Consider the following 20,004-nt stretch of genomic DNA (forward strand, 5'->3'; position numbering starts at 1 on the left):
CCCTTTGCTGTTGTGGTTTTCCATTTTGATGACTTCCTATGAAACATATTTCAGATTGATACAACTGATCTCACTCTGTGCCATTTCCAAACCTCTTAGAGGCATGATATTCAGTAAAAGTTTGGATTACTTGTAACCAGCATGCAAACCCTGCAATGCAGAGGTTTTCTAATATCGCTTGGTATGATTACGTCAATATATTAATATGAGATGATGTCAGAAGCTGAATTACTTGTAAAACATGTCAAATTTGTATAATGTCCACATACCAGAACAGCATTTTTGAAATCAGTTGCATTATTAAGTTCTAGATTTAATCACAATCCTATGACATCAACAGCAAATTCACCAAATTCCTATTTCAAATATTACTCTCTCTTTGATTGTTTACTTTTTTTTGTACGAATCATGAATAATTATGGTATGCATGCATACTGAAAATTATTTTACACTGGTATAAGCAGAAACATATTATGTTTTTCGTTATCTGGTGCCATGATTCCTATTTTGAATATTATATGCATACAATAGTGGTAACATGTGTGCATTTACTCCAAATAGCCCATTAAAAGTTAAAATGCCAACATTGAAATTTGAACACTGAATTTATGTAATATTGTGATTATATATTGTAGCTCTGGGACAGGTGATGCTTTATGTAGATGGCATGAATGGAGTGATAGAACATAATGAAACGATACAATGGTTATATTCGCTCATATCATCCAAAGTAAGTAGGGTACAATTCATTTTCTGATTCCAAAATTTGTCATTTTCTTGTCTTGTTCTTGATGCTGTGTTCTCCCCAGGAATGTTGGACAGCATGTTGTCTCATTAACATAAGAATATGACCAAATTTACATACGTCTTCTTATGATTTCTTGACAGCCATGCTCAAAGATGTATATTACTGCATAATGCACATTAGGGGACATATATTTGTCATTTTTGCTGTCCCCATTTTGCCATGTTTTCCTATAGTTATGTTAACTCTTACTGACTCTCAGTTGTCAACTTCTGATAACTGAGAGCAGTAAAAGTGCTAAAATATGTAACCCAAACTTTCCGTATCTGTCTTTCTTTTAAAAGTATAAACAATGGTTAAGCATGAATAGTTTTTTGGTGAATGTGTTGAAGTTCATTGCTACATGTGTTCTATATTCAATTTATTTATCAACTGCAATTTCTAAAACTCGTGTGTACTTTCCAATTGTCTCTTTTCTGTAGTTCCGGTTAGTGGTGAAGACATCCCTCAAACTTCTTTTAGTTTTCGTAGAGTACACAGAATCCAACACAAATCTTTTGCTTCAAGCAATAAACATAGTTGACAGAAGACAAGGTAAGTGATCAGTTATCTGTACCAGAAATGTGTGTGTGTGGGGGGGGGGAGTTAATTCCTCACTGGGATTGTCTTAACATTACAACCTTATAGAAATATGGTACACTTTGATGTGCTCTTATTGTTATGCATAGCACAGTTAGGTTATTTAATGTCAAAATTGTTTTCATAATATGTTATTTACATATTACTAATGGTGCAAATATTTTTCAAGATTTTGTTTTGTTAAATTGACATTATGGTAATAAGCCTCAAGAGACAAGTTTTTAGTTACTTTAGATCTTGCACGCTCTGGTGTCGAAATGTTACAATTTTGTCTGTTTGATTACTCAAAGGAACGTGGGTAACCAGGGAAACCAGCAAACAAATGTGCAAACTAAAATTCAGTATTATTTGCACAGAGGCATAGTCATGACGGTATAACTTGAAACTCGTGTGTCAACTATTGATAATTTTTTTTTTCACTTTCCTTATCTTGGTAGCATTACGTATATACATGTGTATGTAAACATGCATTTCTATTTATTTTTAAATTATATGAATATTTGAGAAAATTATATTTGCTGCCAGTATTACAACCTGGTCCTTTTCTCTTTATTAATTATTCTCTTTTGATGACTGTTTCTTGATTCATTTCTCAGGTCATCAACCCTGGCATAATGTAATGACCTTACTGAAAGATGAACAACAGGACAATGAAATCCTAGTGTATACCATGACGCTTGTCAATAAGGTAATCAAGCCTCAAAGATTTCCTGTAGATATTTATAAATTATTGAGGTAAAGTCCAGTAAGGAGTGGTAAAAACATAAACATATCCACTATTTCCTGTGAGAATGTTTTAGATGATCATCCGATTATCCAGATGAAATGTGTCCAGTGAGTGGAGATGAAACCTCAAACCTGCCATGAAATCAGACACTGGTTTGTTAGTTGTGGACGGTCTACTAAACTCTGACTTCTTTGTAAAGCTGATTTAGGTTGTTTTGACTTTTAAAAATAATAGTACATTGCCCCATTAACGGTTTTTGACCAGTTTATTATTGTTGACTGAATACTGTATGGTTAACACTCTTCTCCTGGCAGCAAGTGCCTTTGGTTAGTGTAATTAGTGTGCACTTGGATTATGTTGACTAAGTGACCAGAACCTTATAATCTGTTATGCACACAGGTTTTTCGTTGTTGTATTCAGCGAAGCTGCTTTACAATATTAAATAAATGTTTCTTAATCACGATTTTGTTTTTAACTCTTCATTTGTCATCTGGTTTTGTTGTCATCATTTATTAGAAAATAAATATTTCATCTTGTTTGTCAACAAAGTTGATTGGAATCTTCAAAATGTATGAAATTAAAATTTTCTTTTGAATGTTGAATAAATCGCACCTAAATTTTGGAGAATAGACTGGTTAATTCCAAACTTGTGCTTATTAGTGTTAAAAGGTATTTACAAGTTACTGTAAAATGATTAATTTTTACTGGGTTTAAATTTTGCTGATTTACTATTTCAGGCATATTCAGTGGGTTTTAAATTCATGGTTTAATAATTTTAATAGATAATGTGTTCTATGCTAAATAGCTGAATAGAATTGGTGTCTATGACCCTTGACCTGTTACATACTGTAAAACATATACACTGGGTTTTAATTTAGCGCATTTTCCAGTCAGTGAAATAAAAAAAATTAAAACCCAGTGAATAATTACCCCCTTTACAGTATATTATTTTTGTTAAGTGAAATGGTAATTTGTTAATAGAGGGCGCTGTTGCCATTATAAACAGTTTTTTGAACTAAACTACTTGTACATTTTTAGGTTTTGAATGCAATACCAGATCAAGACACATTCTACGATGTAACAGATTCCCTTGAAGAACTAGGCATTGATAAGGTCCAAAAGTCATATATGCACAGAAACAGTGATCCTGATCTACAAGAACAGTTCAATATTTATGAAGTAAGCTCTCACTATTTTATAATATTTATTTGTAATTTTTGACTTTAGGAGCATTTATATGTCGAAACATTAATATAAGAGTCATTTGCAGCCAGGATTTCAACACAGAAATAGTTATGTACCATTATCTATTCTGGTTGACTGGTCGGTGTTAGTCTGTTTATTAGTCTGTAGTTTTGAAGTCTGAAAACAAATTTGGAATAGACCCACCATACCATTACCTGACCTTGGGCATGCATGGATTGATTTTCAATCTTCAGTCTTGGGGCATACATTGAGCATTCTGAAAGCTTGATGTACATCACTTTGAATTACTGTAAAAGATGTATTTTCAGCTAGAATGTTGTTTTAGCTAATTTATCTAATCACTAATTCAAGATGCCACTAATTTAAAATAAAGTATATTCTCACAATGAGATTGTTGGTACTTTAGCTAAATCAAGATTCTGGGAATTCATGCATTGAGTAAAATTTGCTAAAATGACATATAGCTATTTCAAAATGTTTTATGGTATTGATCTAGCAGTCATTTTTAGTCCCCGTTCGAATGCAGTCCCAAAACGGGGACTTATGTTTTGACCTCCCTGTGTGCGTGTGTGCGTGCGTGCGTGCGTGTGTGAGTGTGTGTGCGTGCATGCGTTTGTGCGCGTGCATTCGGACATGTATCTTAGAAATGCCTGGACCAATCACAATCAAACTTCACACATACATCATACATGATATTACACATATGCACGTCAATTTGTTTTACGATCTGATTTAAGATGGTCGAATGGCGGCCATTTTTGTGCTAAAAATCATCAAAATCAAGCATTTCTCGGTTGTTTACAGATGGATTTTGTTCAAACTTGGTATATACATTAGGCATTATGGGACCTTGATGCAAATAATTTTGTTTTTCAGATAAGATTCAAAATGGCCGACTGTATTAATGAATGTGGTTCTTGTGCCATATCTCTGACTTGCTTTCACTGATTATGTTCAAATTTTAAATATTCATTATACATCATGTCATAGATAGATAAATGTATTGGTTTGACGATCCTATTCAAAATAGCCAAATGGTGGCCTTTTTGTGCTAAACAGTCATCAAATATCAAGCATTTCTGGCATTTATGCATGGATTTCATTCAAACTTGGTACATATATTAGACATTACAGGTTCCTGATGCACATCATTTATTTTTCAGATCGGATTCAAAATGGCTGTCTGGCCGCCATTTTGTTTTAATGATTGGGCTTCTAGACCCATATCTTCGACTTGTTTTGACTGATAATATTTTCAAATTTTAAATATTCATTATACATCATGTCATAGATAAACAGATATATTGGTGTGACTATCCTATTCAAAATGGCCGAATGGTGGTCATTTTTGTGCTAAAAAATCATCAAATATCAAGCATTTATGGGTGGATTTCGTTCAAACTTGGTACATACATTAGACATCACAGGTTCCTGATGCTCGTCATTTTATTTTTCAGATTGAACTCAAAATTACTGACTGGCGGCCATTTTGTTTTAATGATTGGGCTTCTAGAGCCATATCTCTTAAATGCTTTGACTTATTATATTTAAATTTTATATATTCATTATACATCATGTTATATATATACATGTATTCAAAATGGCTGATTTTGAATGCTGTTCCAGAGCAATATCTCTCAATATGGACAAGTACTTGTTTGACGATCAGATACAAATGTCAATCATTTTAATGTTAAAAAGTCATAATCATATTCCTGACATGGTTATATTCCAGCTATATTACTATAAACAAAACTATATATCTTAAATTTGATAACTAACTGGGACTGTGCCATTCATGGCTATTGTGTTTTTAAAAATGATTTTCAGAAGCCATATCTGTAATATACCTGTACTAGTTACATTCATATTTTGAACCTAAATACATCTTGGGACTATTTTGTTTCATAATTTATTCTCATCTAATTTCTTGATTTAAATCTTATAAAAGGTCTAATTAATTAACTAGCAATGTTTTTGACTTTAGCTTCCAAATCTTAACTACTTGAGAACACTTCATTTCAGGCTTCACTGAAGCATGAAGACGGGGATGCTGATTTACCAATGGAGAGGCATAAAGACCTCAGACAACGACAGCGAATATCTGGACACAGTACAGAAGGAGAGAAAAGGAAAAGTCGAAGACATTCTCATTCAATGAGAATAACTGATGCTTATAAAGTGAAAAATGCAGTGAAAGCAATCAAGTCAGGTTTAAAAGTTACAGATGACGACATTTCAGCAAGGCCACAAAGAGACAGGAGGAGAAGAGAAAGAAGGTAGTCCTTTATTAACGCAGTTTGTAAAGTTTCCCTTGATAAATGCGCATCCTAGAACATTTGATGTTATATCATATCCCTGGAATACTTTACTTTACCTTGAGCAAACAATTTATTTTCTATTCCACACAGATTTAAATTATTGTATTTTGATATTGGCTAAAACTGATCTGTGCATTCTTACCAAGAAAACCAGTTCACGTCTGGATGTTTTGATGCTTGACTAAATGTGGGAGTGATTAATCATATCCAGTTGGAAGAACTATTTGAACAGATAGACACATATCAGTACAGTATGAACAATTAAAGATGTTCAAACCATGTTTGAATGAAAGATGTCTAAACCTAATCTACCTTTATCAAAGATACACCTTTGTAAACTATTGTTTTTGTGTTTGACATTGTTTTCATCTATTTACAGGAGCAGGCATTCTTCATCAGATGAAAACATATTTACAGTTGTAGCACCAAAAGAACCTACGTCAACACCACCTCCACTTATTGAATCTCAACCAGTAACTACTGCCAGAGAAAGTATAGCAGTGAGAAGGGCACGGCTGCAGGCAGACCGTCGCCAACATCTGCCATCTGACGAAGATAAATCAAAAATAAATGGGACACCTGTACGGGCGCCTCCAAGTAAGAAAACTTAGTCTTGTTGTTGCCATTCAATATACCACTGAGCTCATTTGAATCATGTGAGACAATACAAATGCCCCAAGATTCAGAATGAAAAAAATAATGTAGGGATTGTGCTCACAAATGGTTTACCAATAACTGCTTGTAATGGAATTGAAAACATATATTCTGTATTTTTATGTGTCCTAGAATAAAATCCTATTATTTGGAGTTAGTACAATGCATTTATGAATGTCCCTCACATGATTAGGTTAGGTCAGTTGTATAACCTTTAGTGTATTGTATTGTCTTTATGAATGTTGTTCATGCTTTTTCGTCATTGGTAATGGCAAAAACCATGTGGTGACAAGACCATAAAGGTAGGTTCTTTGAAGACTACAGTGGTGAATTCGAAATTGATAAGTTTAAGTCAGGTAATGTATATTTATTTCATAGTATTTACTACTATATCATCTTTGTCTTTCTTCTGTAAGATTTCTTCACAGAATTTTACTTTAATTTCCCACATGTTTTAGCAGAAATATTTTGCTTCCCAATACACCTACATAGTACACTGAGTAATTTAGTGAATGTAAATATTCTATTCTTAGTGTTTTTACAGGTTATTGTAATCATAAATTGAATTGTGACAGTGCCATTAATGATGGGATCACTGGAATGCTATAGATTACGTTGAATCCAACGTTACTCCAAAAAAACAATAGCATTCATATTAGAACACTGAGGGCAAACTATGTACTTCATTGTAGTTGTTTGTTGGGTAAATCTGTTGTCTTCAATTGGTATTTACTTTGTTGTTTGTTTAGTTGTTATCGATTCGAATAGCTAATTTTCAATTTGTGTCTCTTCTGGTCTTGGTAATGTGACAATTTCCTATGTGTTGTTTCAGTCTGTATGTTGGAATCTGTTTCTCTGAAACATGTCAGTTATTGCTTCAAATAATGGCTTTCTGTTCTAACACTCAGCTGAAGACCAAGTGTCCTACTTCACAATAAAGCCTCCTTCTTCCTTTTCCTCTGATCTTGATTCTTCCAGTAGTAAGTAGCCATTGTCTTTCCTTGAATTACCAATGTTGCAGCGATCCACTGACCTATGTATACTTATTTCATGTTTATCATCCCTATAGTTTCTATCCTCCTTATATATGTTTCAAAGTCAACATCCCAGCTTGTCCAAATTTCCTTCATTTTTTGTAATAACCTGCACTTCTCCTTCCCAAGGCCATTCCATGTATGTTATTCACGCAGAAATCACAGTAGATAATTCTATCACTTCAGCATCCTTAAGTAAGTATCCATATCCTGATTCCTTTTCCATTTACCATTCTTCTTGCTTATATGTATATGTATGCTTATCCTATCTTCTCCCATGTAAATGATGTGTTTTCCAATCACTACTATATTACATTGAATATATTTCAAATTGTTTTCATTATTTGCTCCTTATCACTGTTAATGCTTCTCTGATCCTTCTCTCTTCTTCACTGTATCAACCCATTCCTCAATGCTAGGCGGAGATGATAATGCAAGTCTTGAGGATGGAAGTGACATAGCACAAATACACAGCATTCCTGAACTAGCTGCCCATAGCACTTCACTGTCAGAATTTCTAGATGTGATTTGGGATGATAGTTTAGCAGACGTGTCGTCCACCTTTGATACAAGTAGTGCAGTAGACACAGACACCGATGACTTTATTACATCACAAGTGACTGAAGCATCTAATATTAGGGGGAGGGAAGAGTTTCTTTCATCAGATGATCAAGCTGATGTTTTGCAGCTTTCACCCCTTACTCAAATGGTGGGGGATTCAGAATCCTATTTCAGTGAAACTGATGAAGACCTGCCCATTAAGGCAACTTTCACATTACCTAAGCCTTCTGTCTCTGAGGCAGGCCCTTCCAGAGATTTGAAAACATCACTTATAAAAACTAACAAAGTTAAATCAAACTTTGCTGAAAATGATGAGGAATGCTACCTGGAGACTACTATCAGTATACCAAGGCTAGCAACAATGTGTGTTGAGGATATTTCTGAAACTCATTCCATCAAAGATAATTATGATCAGATAGATCAGGTTAAAACTGATGAGGATTTCTCCATACAAAAGTTTTCATGTAAGGAAGAGATTGTGGATACTGATAGCAATGAATCTAGAACTAAATATGATGAGGATGTCAGTGTTTCCTCACCAACAGAAGAAACATTACAACATGTTGAAGGAAGGGAGGAACAGTTATCTGTAATGAAAGATGTGGAAAAATCACATACTGACCAATTTGAGGTTGAAGATATGAACACTGATATACAGTCTGTAATGCATGTTATGCCTGTCATGGATAGTCAGAGTGAAACTTACCGAAAGAGTGAACCTGCCAAAGAAATTTCAGTTGTAGAGAGTGAACATAACACAGAAATCTCAACACAAGATGCCACTGTAGAGAGTAAAAATATGGTTTCAGGGAGTGAACATGTCAGTGAACACGTAGCAGAAGTTACATCGACAGAAATTAAAAGTGTCAATGAATTTGTAGAAGTGACAACCACAGACAGTGAACATGCCAATAATTGCACAGGGGAAGTTGCATCAACAGAAAGTGAAGATACCAATGAATTTGCAGTGGAATTCAAGAACACAGAGAGTGAACATGCCAACAAATTTGCAACAAAAGTTCCATCAACAGAAATTGAAGGTGCCAATGAATATGCAGTAGATGTTGCAGCCACAAAGAGTGAACATGCCAATGATTACACAGGGGAAGTTACATCAAAAGAAAGTGAAGATACCAATGAATTTGCAGTAGAATTCAAGAACACAGAGAGTGAACATACCTACAAGTTTGTAACAAAAGTTCCATCAACAGAAATCGAATGTTCCAATGAACATGCAGTAGAAGTTACAGCCACAGCCACAAAGAGTGAACATGCCAATGATTACGCAGGGGAAGTTACATCAAAAGAAAGTGAAGATACCAATGAATTCAAGAACACTGAGAGTGAACATACCTACAAATTTGTAACAAAAGTTCCATCAACAGAAATCGAATGTTCCAATGAACATGCAGTAGAAGTTACAGCCACAGCCACAAAGAGTGAACATGCCAATGATTACGCAGGGGAAGTTACATCAAAAGAAAGTGAAGATATCAATGAGTTTGCAGTGGAATTCAAGAACACTGAGAGTAAACATGCCAACAAATTTGCAACAAAAGTTCCATCAACAGAAATTGTAGGTGCCAATGAATATGCAGTAGAAGTTAATGCCACAGAGAGTGAACATGCCAATGATTACACAGAGGAAGTTACATCAAAAGAAAGTGGAGACACCAATAAACTTGCAGTAGAATTCAAGAACACTGAGAGTAAACATGCCAACAAATTTGCAACAAAAGTTCCATCAACAGAAATTGTAGGTGCCAATGAATATGCAGTAGAAGTTAATGCCACAGAGAGTGAACATGCCAATGATTACGCAGGGGAAGTTACATCAAAAGAAAGTGGAGACACCAATGAACTTGCAGAGAAAGTTATGACCGCAGAAGGTGAATGTGCCAAAGTACTTGGAACAGATGTTGAGAACACAAATAGTAAATATATCGGTCAATACACAATGGATGTTATGACCACAGAAAAAGAACATGCCAATGGACCCATAACATGGAACACAGATACAGAGGAAGTGATGTCAGTTGAATTACTGGAGGATAAACAGTCTGATAATATTGGTCTGCATTCTGTAGAAAGTGATGCCACTTCTGAAGCTGAGAGGGAGTTTACATCAGAAAGTGAGTTCAATCAGTGTGATCAAATAACATATTACATGACTTTGTGTATTTACGATTCTTTGTACAAACAGCAGCTTGTCCAATGAACATTTGTTGGGCTTGTTGTTGTCACTATAAACAAGTGTATGGCTAGTCAACAAAGTTTATGTAATCATGTGTGAATGTGGTATATATACAGCATATATGATTGTGATTTATGTATAATGTAAGCAGCGTTACTTATACTGACAACCAGTGGTTCATTTCATACAAGTCAAGCATTTCATATTCCACTCTTTTAGCTGCCACTGTATCTGGCACTGTAGCTGTCAAAGAATCTTCTACAAACAAGGGTGATGGTGAGGTGAAGGTGAACACCATGCTATTTCACTTGACTAGTCCTTCAGAATGTACAACCTATTTCTCTGAGACCCACTTTAAACTCAACAGTGAGTGAATCTTTTGTTTAATTTGAGTGTCGATTGTTTCATTTATCATTTAACTTTAAAAAATATTTATTCCTTAAATCAAATCTTTTCTTTACCTTCAAGACAATAATGAATCAATGAATATACCATGGCCATCAGGTACTGATAATACACCAGTTACAGCCTCCTTAGTTTCAACAGCGGATTCTTACTATTCTGATAGTGAGTATGTCTTTTGAAATGGCTGTACTCAGTAATATTTTTCCTAACATACTGAAAATGGTCCATCATCATTGACAATCGTATGTCTTCTATAACTAAGATCAAATTGCCCATTCATTATAAAGCTGGTTGTTTTATTTTCTGCTTTTCTTTGATTTACATTAATGAAAGATTGTAGTCTGGTTTCATTTGGTTGGCTTTTTGAACAAGATTCTGAATCAGCAACCTCAGTTATCTGTGGATAGGCTCATATTCTAACTTCTTCATCACCCTAAATTCTGACTTGCTCTGCTAATTTCAGTCATACACTTAACTTTCTGGTATTTAAATTTTTATTTGTCCTTCTCTTTATAAGATGAGGACATTTCCTTACCTTACTGGTTGTTTGATGAACATGAAACTGACAGCCCAGGTATGATATTTGTGTTTGTTTCACCTAAAAAATAACACAAAAATTATGTGCTACATTAATTAAATCTGTTTAATTGTAACTCCTTCTCATGGAAAACATCTTCTCTTTTTGTTTGAAGTCGACCAACAAATGTCTTCAACACGTCTTAGTGATATATTTAGTATACCTGCTAAACCAGGTCACTCAGAATCTGACACTGAAGAGGGAGATGATATTCTCCCCTTCTGGCTGTTCACTCATAATGCCTTGTTTGATGATGGTTATGTAGATGCGTCGGAATTGCGCAATAGTGCCAGATCAAATTCGTTACACTCAACTTTGGTGTGTACACCTGAGCAAGAAAGTTACCTACCAGAATGGATGTTCACTATTGACGACAAACCTGGTGATATAACCAGACAGTTTCATCCAATAACCCTTGTTAAAACCGAAGATAAAGTTGATGAGGATGCAGACTGGCTCCAGCTAGCTGATTCAGTGCCTCATGAATGCGAGGATGTTTGTCTACCTGGTAGGCTTTATGAAAACTCAGTGACTGAACAAAATGGAGACTCTACTGTCTATAATGCACTGTCATTGGAGGATATGCAAGAGGAGGATACTATTATTCCATGTTGGTTTCTTGATGATGATGATGACAATAATGATGATGATGATGATGCTAGTGACATACTTGTACATAGTCAGTTTGGGGAAAGTGAGTAAAAAAAGACCTCTCATCCCAGTAACAGTAACCTTTTTATTGATTGCCTCTTGGGGTTTGTGATTTCCCTATTAATGACTCTTCATGAAATATTGTGAGAGCTTTATCTTCCACTATCACCTAATCACTCGCTCCTGGCATTACCTTACCTCACCTCACCTCACCATTCCTCTTCATTTTTTATATGCTGAAACATTTGATGCTTTTGATTTCTGATTATTTTGAATAACATATAAACATAATGTGTGGGATTGAAATAGTTACAGTATATTTGTGTGTTACTACATTTATAAACAACATCTTTTCCAGTACAAGAAATGTCCGATAATGGTGATACAGATGATGGTGATGTACTTTCATCACTGTTGTTGCTGTTCAGTGCTGAACTTGAAAGTAAGCATTGATCTGCAATGACTGAGGAGACAAATATGTTTGCTTGTGTTGTATGTAACTAACAGCTGTGATCTGAGTGGTAAAGTTGACTATTTTGTGTGTGTGAAAATTGACTGAGTTGTGTAACATCACATTTTACTGCACTATTGGATTGAATTAATCGAGTGCTCCATCTTCACTCCCATCCTCAGAATGCAACACTGCCAGCATGGTTAGTGAAACCGAAAGCAGTTCTACTGACAATGATGTGTCATTTACTATGCACATTCCATCCAGATGTATTGCTTGTGAGTAGTCGAGTTCCTGGTTCCTGAAAGAATTGACAGAGCACTCGTTAATTGTTTCTTAGATTCCACTTACCTGATGTGTATACATTTCAGAAACTTCAACCATAGTGTTCAATAGCTATATTTTTCATCCCATCTCCCATCACTCCTTTGATGTATCTATCCCAGGGATAATAATTTGAGAGTTTCTGCCTGTGACCTGGTTGTTGCTTATGACAGGTCGTGTCTTGACTTTTGAGTGCAAGTAGGCATGTTTTAGGTTACAGACATTTCAATTTTTGATTTTGTGATATTCTTCCCTTCATTAAGATGTTGACACTCAGCAGTTGGACTATGGTGATACATTTGAGTCAGATCTGACGAATGATCGGCTCACTCTAGGTCAACTAGACAGTGAGTAGTCTTTATTGTGGTACAGATAAATGTACATTGGTTATAACTATCCCTGACATTTAAATAGGTGTGAGTTTCTAATTCTTCATGTGCAAAAGCAATTTGCATACTATTCACTCATTGATTTAATTAAACTAATCTTAACCATACTGAAATAATGTCATAGTGTTGCAATTGTTTCATTGTTAAATACTGCTCAACTTGTATCAATTGTGTTTTTTGAGTTAGTGATACATTGCCTTGTTACGTAATATTTAAGTTTGTGGCAATTGTCTCATCATACGGTACTAATTTCTAAGTTTCTGGCAGTAGACCTAATGTGTAAATACAACACATTGGATCTCTGTTTAGTTTCAATATTGATTCTAGCAATTATTCCAACTGAAGTTTTTAACACACTCAAAGTACCATGGTCAATGAAAAATTCCCTCATTAATATACTTGTTAATTAATTGATTTTCATCCACTAATTCTCAGTGAGGTTATACATTTTACTTAAACCGGCTTAATATTTTTTATTTTTTGCAGTCCTATTGCTACTGTTTTCTTGTCTACCTATTTCAATCCTTCTAAATGTTATACCTGTCTTGTGATTTTCCTTATAGCATCTTTGGACCATTCAACTGATGAATCAGTCACAGAGGCTGATGTCTCATTTACTGTACACCTTCCTTCTAGTGAGTACATATGCAAGAATCTTTTCCTTTTGCATCTTCACTGCTTGCAAATTTCTGAATAATTTCTGTCTGTTTTTCTTTCTTGCATTATCTAATTTCAATATTTTAATTTGTTGAGTCACAGAACCAAGCACTTGTTCATCAGAAATTTCTACACAAGAATGCGGAAACAATGCAGGTACACATCCTACACTCATCCTGGCTTGTATTTATTTCTCGCTATCATTTATTTTTCTGTTCATTTAATATTTGCTTATTCCCAATGTAAATCTTTTCTCTGATTTCCTTCTTTTAGAAAAAAATATGCAACTTCTTATTCAGGGTGATGTAAACTCATCAGAAGCCAACTCTAGTCTAGGCAGTGAGTACTGTGAATTCAGTTCTGTTGACCATTCCAGTCACTGCATCTTTTACGTTATAACCTATCTAATACATACTATCATATTAGCATGATACAGGTGGTTGGGAGATGGTATAACTGTACATGCATATACTATTCTTTCACACACCTAATCCACTAATGTATCACAAATAACAACAGGGTTTTGATTCATTTTTATGTGGTACCAATAAGTAGTTTCTCACAAATGTTACGCATGTCACATTTCACCGTGTCCTATCTTTGATGGCATTTTGACAACACATTTTGTTGCTCGTTTGCAAGCTGAGACATGGCCAGTGTTGCACATTGACGAAGATGATATTGTAGTATCATCCAGTGACAGTGGTTTTCATAGTAATAGTGCCAATGGTAGTCCAGTTTGGTCTTTCAGCACAGATGTTAGCACGCTTTTTCCCAGTGAGTATTCAGGCTGCTGGATATTTTTGTGAATTGCTTTCCAATGTTATGCATGATGTAGTGTACATCCACTATAACTATCAGTCTATAATACACTTGGAATGTTGATGGATAGTTGATTTGCTTGAAGTTTCTGTAACAACTTTACCCCATCTAACTTACGATGTGTGAATAGTCACCTATCTTTCAAATGGTGACAACTTTATGCCAAACCATGTACACAGTGCAGTATTCATTGCTGTTTATCAAGTGACAAATCATGCAGTAATAACCAAGTTAACTCTGCCACTGTTATGCTAACAACCTCATCTTTGAGAGATGCATGTTGTTACTGCACATGATTAATTTTCTTCTGTTGAGGACTTTGATCTTCAAAACTTGATATCAAAAATCATGTACTATGAAAACATATGTTGTAATAGTCAAAATTGTTGTTTTACTGTTAAAAGTAAAAGAAGAAGAAGACACAAGTTCCATTATAGCCGATACTGAGAGTACCTTATCAACTCTTGATACTGTCACAACTGGCAGTGAGGGGGAGTCCCCATTACTCTACCAAAGTGAGTAAAATTGAGATTGTCATGCATGGAAAAATACCATTTATAAACAACTAATGGAATGGTAGAAAATGATTTAACAATGTATATCTAACCCCTAAATAATGCCTATATCAATAACACAAAAATTGTGTGTATGATATGGATTATATTGTTCTAAGTGCCCTCAAGTAACAGCATCCGCTGACCAAAGCGTATATCGATTTAGCTGGAGTACAGTTGCTGTTTACTTTTATTAACAATATTTTGAAATCAGCTGTCAGTGTTAACAAAATTGTGTCTCCTTATTATTAATACAAGAGCGAGGCCGAGAAAACATTACCACAGTTGAAAGGATGTAATTTCCTAACAAAAAGATCAATAACAGTGTGGCTGCATGATATTTCAAAGTAGTTGTAGTTGTTAGTATACCCTGCAAGATACATAAATGGTTGAAGTGTCATGAATGACCAGGTAATACTTAATTGAATTCCATAATAAATTTCTTAACCTGTATTTATTATACAGTAATACGTGTCAACTAAACTGTATCCAGTGTAAATTGAAAACTGTTATTGTTTCTAGTACCTTGTACATAAACTTGTTTAATTAAAACATATATACAGTATAAACTTCTGACAACTGATTTTTTCAGTTCTTCAGGTTATCATTATCATTATTATCACTCTCATTATTTCACTTTTTAAACTCTCATTAGAATGCACATGTATAAATGATACCTTCTCCAAAAACAAATTTTGGTCATTTCAAGTTGTATAAATTTCTGGTTTTCAAACCATATTTTCATATCCTGTTTTCTTCCTAATCTCTTTATCTTGCATTATCTTCTTTCTGATTCTTTCAAAACATAGCTGACTGTGATTTACCAAACCAATCAACAGAAACAAAAGATGTAGATACAGCACCATTCAAAAATTCTGTGCAAAGTCAAGAGGGGAATACAACTGTTTCCAAAGGAGAGAGACTTAAAATCCTTTTACCATCACTAAGTGTTGAAGATAATGTGTTTGCCTCTGATGATGATGCTGATTATGCTGATAGAACAAAATCAATGAGTCACAACCTAAGATTAAACTTTGTCAGTAAGTCGTGTGTGAGGCTAAGTTCATCTGGCAGTAGTCCTTCAACACCAACTGGATGGCCAAGCTCATTATTTCCTAAAAATGAACACGAACAAACGTTTTTTGATAAATCTGTGGAAAGAAAACCAGACCAAAGTAAAGTCATAACAGATGATCAGAAAAATGCAAGTATTTTATCATCTGAAGGTGATCAAACTGTAAATATAAATGAAGGCAGTACAGCAAACCATAATCTCTCGTTAAACAATAAATCTAAGAACAAAGCACAAAAAGAACATAATGTTAAACATGTCAATACATCAAATATTGATACGCCACTGTCTCCAAGTCAACGTGATGAACACATAACTGCTATTCAGGGTGTGAGGTTGCATTGCAGAAAGCAAAAGCTTTTTTCAGAGAGTAGTGATGAAGATGAGGAAGCTATTAAACAAGTATTGGTTTCAAAAGTTATTTCTCCAACAGAAAATATACCAAAGATATTAAAAAGAAAAATGCAGTGTGCATCTCTAGCAATAGAGGATAACTATGAAACAGATGTACTCGAAGAGTGGTTTTATGATTGTTATGAACATGATTTTGCATACCATGTTGTTGCTGATGAACTAACATTTCCTAGTGTAACATACCAACAAGCAAAAACCAAAGCCATTGTTTTAGCTGAAGAAATAACTAATGAAGATGAGAGTGATTCAGTACAGGAAATGTTTTTTATTAGCCATCCCATCCAGAATGTTTTTTATGTCATTGTTGATAAAGACTTAACAGACACAGTGATTAATACACACCAACAATCTTACCAAAAAGCAATGCTAGCAAAAAGCCATGCAACATCTGAGCAAGCAGGTGTTACTGAAAAACCTAAGGAAAAAGTAACACCTGTTAAAGAATCAGATCATGAACCATACATTTCTAGGCGGAGAAAGTGGGAAGAAAAGGAAGAAGAAAGTGAGGATGATATTATGAGGTTCCTGTCTAGAGGTTACACGAGAAGAAGGCAAAATGTTACTGAAGGGGAGCTGGATGATGTGATGCGACTGCTAACTGAAGGATACACACATGATACAGACACTGCTGATACTGATTCTGCAACAGATATCTGGGACGAAATTAAAGTTGATGAAGAAAAAAGAAATGAGAGACCAATCTATGATGAAGAAGAGGAACAAGTGATGGTGTATTCTTCAGAAGAGGATAGTACTGAACAGGAGACAGAGCCTGAAGCTCTAACTATTGTAAATCATGGAGACATTCATAAGCCAGCATCACATGAAGAATATCAGGAAGATCAGGAATACATACAAGACTCTGATACAAGCTGCGACTTGTATAAAACTGATGATGAAGAAGAAAGTACCAATGCTGGCAAAGATTATTATGCTGAAGACTCTGACTGCTCATGCCTGGAAACTGACAGTGAAGCAGCATTTGGTGATGATGAGGATGATGATGTCATGGCCTTTCTTTCTGGTGGTATTTCTGCGACCAGGAGAAGACAGTATTACAAAGCACCACCTCCAGATGAGGATGAAGATATAATGAAATTTCTTTCTTTTGGTACTACTGTTCAAGAAAACCAAGTTGATGATCATTTCCATGCTATGGGAGATGATGATGGAGAAAGTGTCCCTGAGATGATAGTGACTAGAACTGGGGATACTGAAAGTGATGATGAAACCCTGAAAGCAACTTCAGATGAAGAATCTGAAAGTACATCAGAAGGAACAATTGAAATGGAATATGAGATAGATAGATTTCGTGATGAATATGATGATGAACTCCCTCCGGAGGATGCATTTATTCGGCCAGTCAAAATTGCTTTTACACAAGACAGGGAAGATGATTATGAGGAATCTTATGAAATAAAAGACCAGGATGGTGAGATGTTCATGGAGAGACTGCTTGACACAATACCAGAAGAGGAGGAAGAAGAGGACACTGAAGAAGATGGAAAGAGGTCTGAAGCAGATACTGCATATTGTTCAGCTTTGGAGTCATTATCACCAGATGATGATGACTTCATGGTTTCAGAAAGTGGAGATGAAGACAAAATCAAAGAAAGAAAATCAGGTTATTTGTTAAAGTCATATGAAGAGGAGGATGTTGATCCTATGCAGTTTCTGTCAAGAGGGTTCACTGGGGTTCGATCAGGCAGGTTCTCTAAAACTGTTCATGAAGAGGAAGAGGAAGATGATATTCTAAAGTTGCTTTCTCAGGGATTTTCTGAAAGCATACCCAAAGATGTTGAATCTGAAGATAGGTGGGAACAGAGAGAAGTTGTTTTGCATGATGATGCAGATGATGAGGAGGAATCAGCAGCAGAAGAAGAAGAAGAAGAAGAAGAAGAAGAAGAGATGGAGGTGGAGGTAGAGGAAATAGAAGCTGTTTATAAAGAAGAAGAGGAAGATGATATTCTAAAATTACTTTCACAAGGGTTTTCTGAAAGTATCCCTAGGGCTGTTGAACCTGAATATGTGTGGGAACAGGGAAAAGATTTATTAAGTGATGGTGCAATGGATGAAGATGAAGACGAAGAGGAGGAACAAGCAGAAGAAGAAGAAGAGGTGGAGGAAATAGAAGCTGTTCATGAAGCAGATGAGGAAGATGATATTTTAAAATTACTTTCACAAGGATTTTCTGAAACTACCTCTAGGGTTGTTGAATCGGAATACGAGTGGGGACATGGAAGAGAAGTTTTGAGTGAGATGAAGCATGACGATGCAATGGATGAAGATGAAGATATCCAACAAACTGAGGGAGAAGAGGAGGAGGAGGAGAAGGGAAAAGATGAATATGTTTATGAACCAGAAGAGGAAGATGATATTTTAAAATTACTTTCACAAGGGTTTTCTGAAAGTATCCCCAGGGTTGTTGAATCTGAATATGATGATGAAATGGATGAGGAACGGGCATATAATGATGATGAAGAGCTAGAGGTGGAGAGAGAGGAACTAGAGCGGTTAGAAATAATTGAAGATGGTGACAGACTGATCTCAGTAGGCAAGCATGATGATAAAACAAATGAACTACAAATATCGGAAGATGATAAACACTATTTCTCTAGACCATCCAGAGTGAGGAAACAAGAGGTACACGAGGACTATGACAATGATGATGACATATTGGCATTGTTATCTGGGGGTATCAGAGATTTTTCAACAGACTACTCAAGTTCCAGCTATGATGAGGAATTCATTTCTGATATAAGACCTGAGGTTGTTTCAGTCGAGTATTCTGAAGCAGAAAGTGTAATGATAGAATACCCAGAAATGGCTTTATACTTTGCTAGTGAGGATGAAGTGCCAAGTGTGGTCGCTGATGAGGAACGAGTTGAATTGTTGGTGCTGGACTATACAAGGGCACTCCCTGTGGAATATGAAGAGGAATTGAAGGTTGATCTGATTGAAATAACAAAGGAAGTTGCAGAAGAAAACTTTGAAATAGTGCATATGGTGTATGCTACAAAAGATAGTGAAATGTCTTTTGTTGAAGATGAAAGCACCTTGTTATTGCAGATGCCTGACCCAGAGCTGTATATTACAGAAGGACCAGTTAGGGAGCTTCGGCAGGAAAGTATCATTGAACCTGTAGGCATCATTGAAAATGTTAAACTATCACTTGTACTTCGGAAGCAGCTTTGCGAGGATGAAAAAAATTGTGAAGATGTCTTCGAACTTCTTGCTCAAGGTATAGCATCAGAAGTATCAGTCAATTCTAAAATAAAGGAAAAAGATAAAGCTGAGGTTGCTGAATCGATAGTGTCATTAAAGAAGACACATCTGGTTGAAAAAGCAGTAGTGAGAGGAAGTGTAAAGGCTGCAGAAAAACTAGACACTGAAGTAAGCGAAACAGAACCTGGATGGAATGAGGTTGCAAATAAGATGGAAGAAACTTCTGAAATGTTAAGAGAGATGACAATGCCGACGGCAGATGTTCTTCAAAGTGAGTATTGTGGCATTTTCATTTACAGTGTGTGAATCATGAAAGAACAAAGTAATTACAATTCATCACCTTAGTATATTGTCTCTACTGAAAAATAATTCCATCTGATGC

General features: G+C 35.3%; 2 protein-coding genes and 1 long non-coding RNA gene across 3 annotated transcripts in view; all 3 read left to right on the top strand.

Moving 5' to 3' along the window:
• Nucleotides 1–20,004, top strand: part of LOC100376574 (uncharacterized) — a 90,266-nt gene that overhangs the window by 39,581 nt on the left and 30,681 nt on the right. Inside the window, exons 6-17 of the mRNA XM_085500292.1 lie at nt 636–730; nt 1,228–1,339; nt 1,981–2,072; nt 3,150–3,290; nt 5,343–5,596; nt 6,018–6,235; nt 13,442–13,513; nt 13,638–13,691; nt 13,809–13,874; nt 14,178–14,312; nt 14,762–14,872; nt 15,721–19,893. Of these exons, the coding sequence (XP_085356418.1) occupies nt 636–730; nt 1,228–1,339; nt 1,981–2,072; nt 3,150–3,290; nt 5,343–5,596; nt 6,018–6,235; nt 13,442–13,513; nt 13,638–13,691; nt 13,809–13,874; nt 14,178–14,312; nt 14,762–14,872; nt 15,721–19,893 (5,523 nt within the window). The remainder of the gene's footprint in view (nt 1–635; nt 731–1,227; nt 1,340–1,980; nt 2,073–3,149; nt 3,291–5,342; nt 5,597–6,017; nt 6,236–13,441; nt 13,514–13,637; nt 13,692–13,808; nt 13,875–14,177; nt 14,313–14,761; nt 14,873–15,720; nt 19,894–20,004) is intronic.
• Nucleotides 7,233–7,827, top strand: LOC146742204 (uncharacterized). Its single transcript, XR_014929699.1, has 3 exons — nt 7,233–7,272; nt 7,456–7,521; nt 7,746–7,827. It is a non-coding gene; the product is annotated as an uncharacterized LOC146742204 (long non-coding RNA).
• On the top strand, nt 11,190–12,844 carry LOC146742205 (uncharacterized). The gene is made up of 3 exons (XM_085499894.1): nt 11,190–11,757; nt 12,348–12,443; nt 12,753–12,844. Exons 1-3 carry the CDS (start codon nt 11,190–11,192, stop codon nt 12,842–12,844), a joined length of 756 nt encoding a protein of 251 aa, XP_085356020.1.

The sequence above is a fragment of the Saccoglossus kowalevskii genome, chromosome 6 (assembly GCF_978046115.1).
Source record: "Saccoglossus kowalevskii chromosome 6, keSacKowa6.1, whole genome shotgun sequence".
NCBI lineage: Eukaryota > Metazoa > Hemichordata > Enteropneusta > Harrimaniidae > Saccoglossus > Saccoglossus kowalevskii.

Coding starts and splice junctions, on each gene's coding strand:
- LOC146742205 (XM_085499894.1), top strand. CDS start 11,190: ATGTCTTCAACACGTCTTAGTGATATATTTAGTATACCTGCTAAACCA. Junction 11,758..12,347: donor ACATAGTCAGTTTGGGGAAA/GTGAGTAAAAAA, acceptor TCCCATCCTCAG/AATGCAACACTGCCAGCATG. Junction 12,444..12,752: donor TCCATCCAGATGTATTGCTT/GTGAGTAGTCGA, acceptor CCCTTCATTAAG/ATGTTGACACTCAGCAGTTG.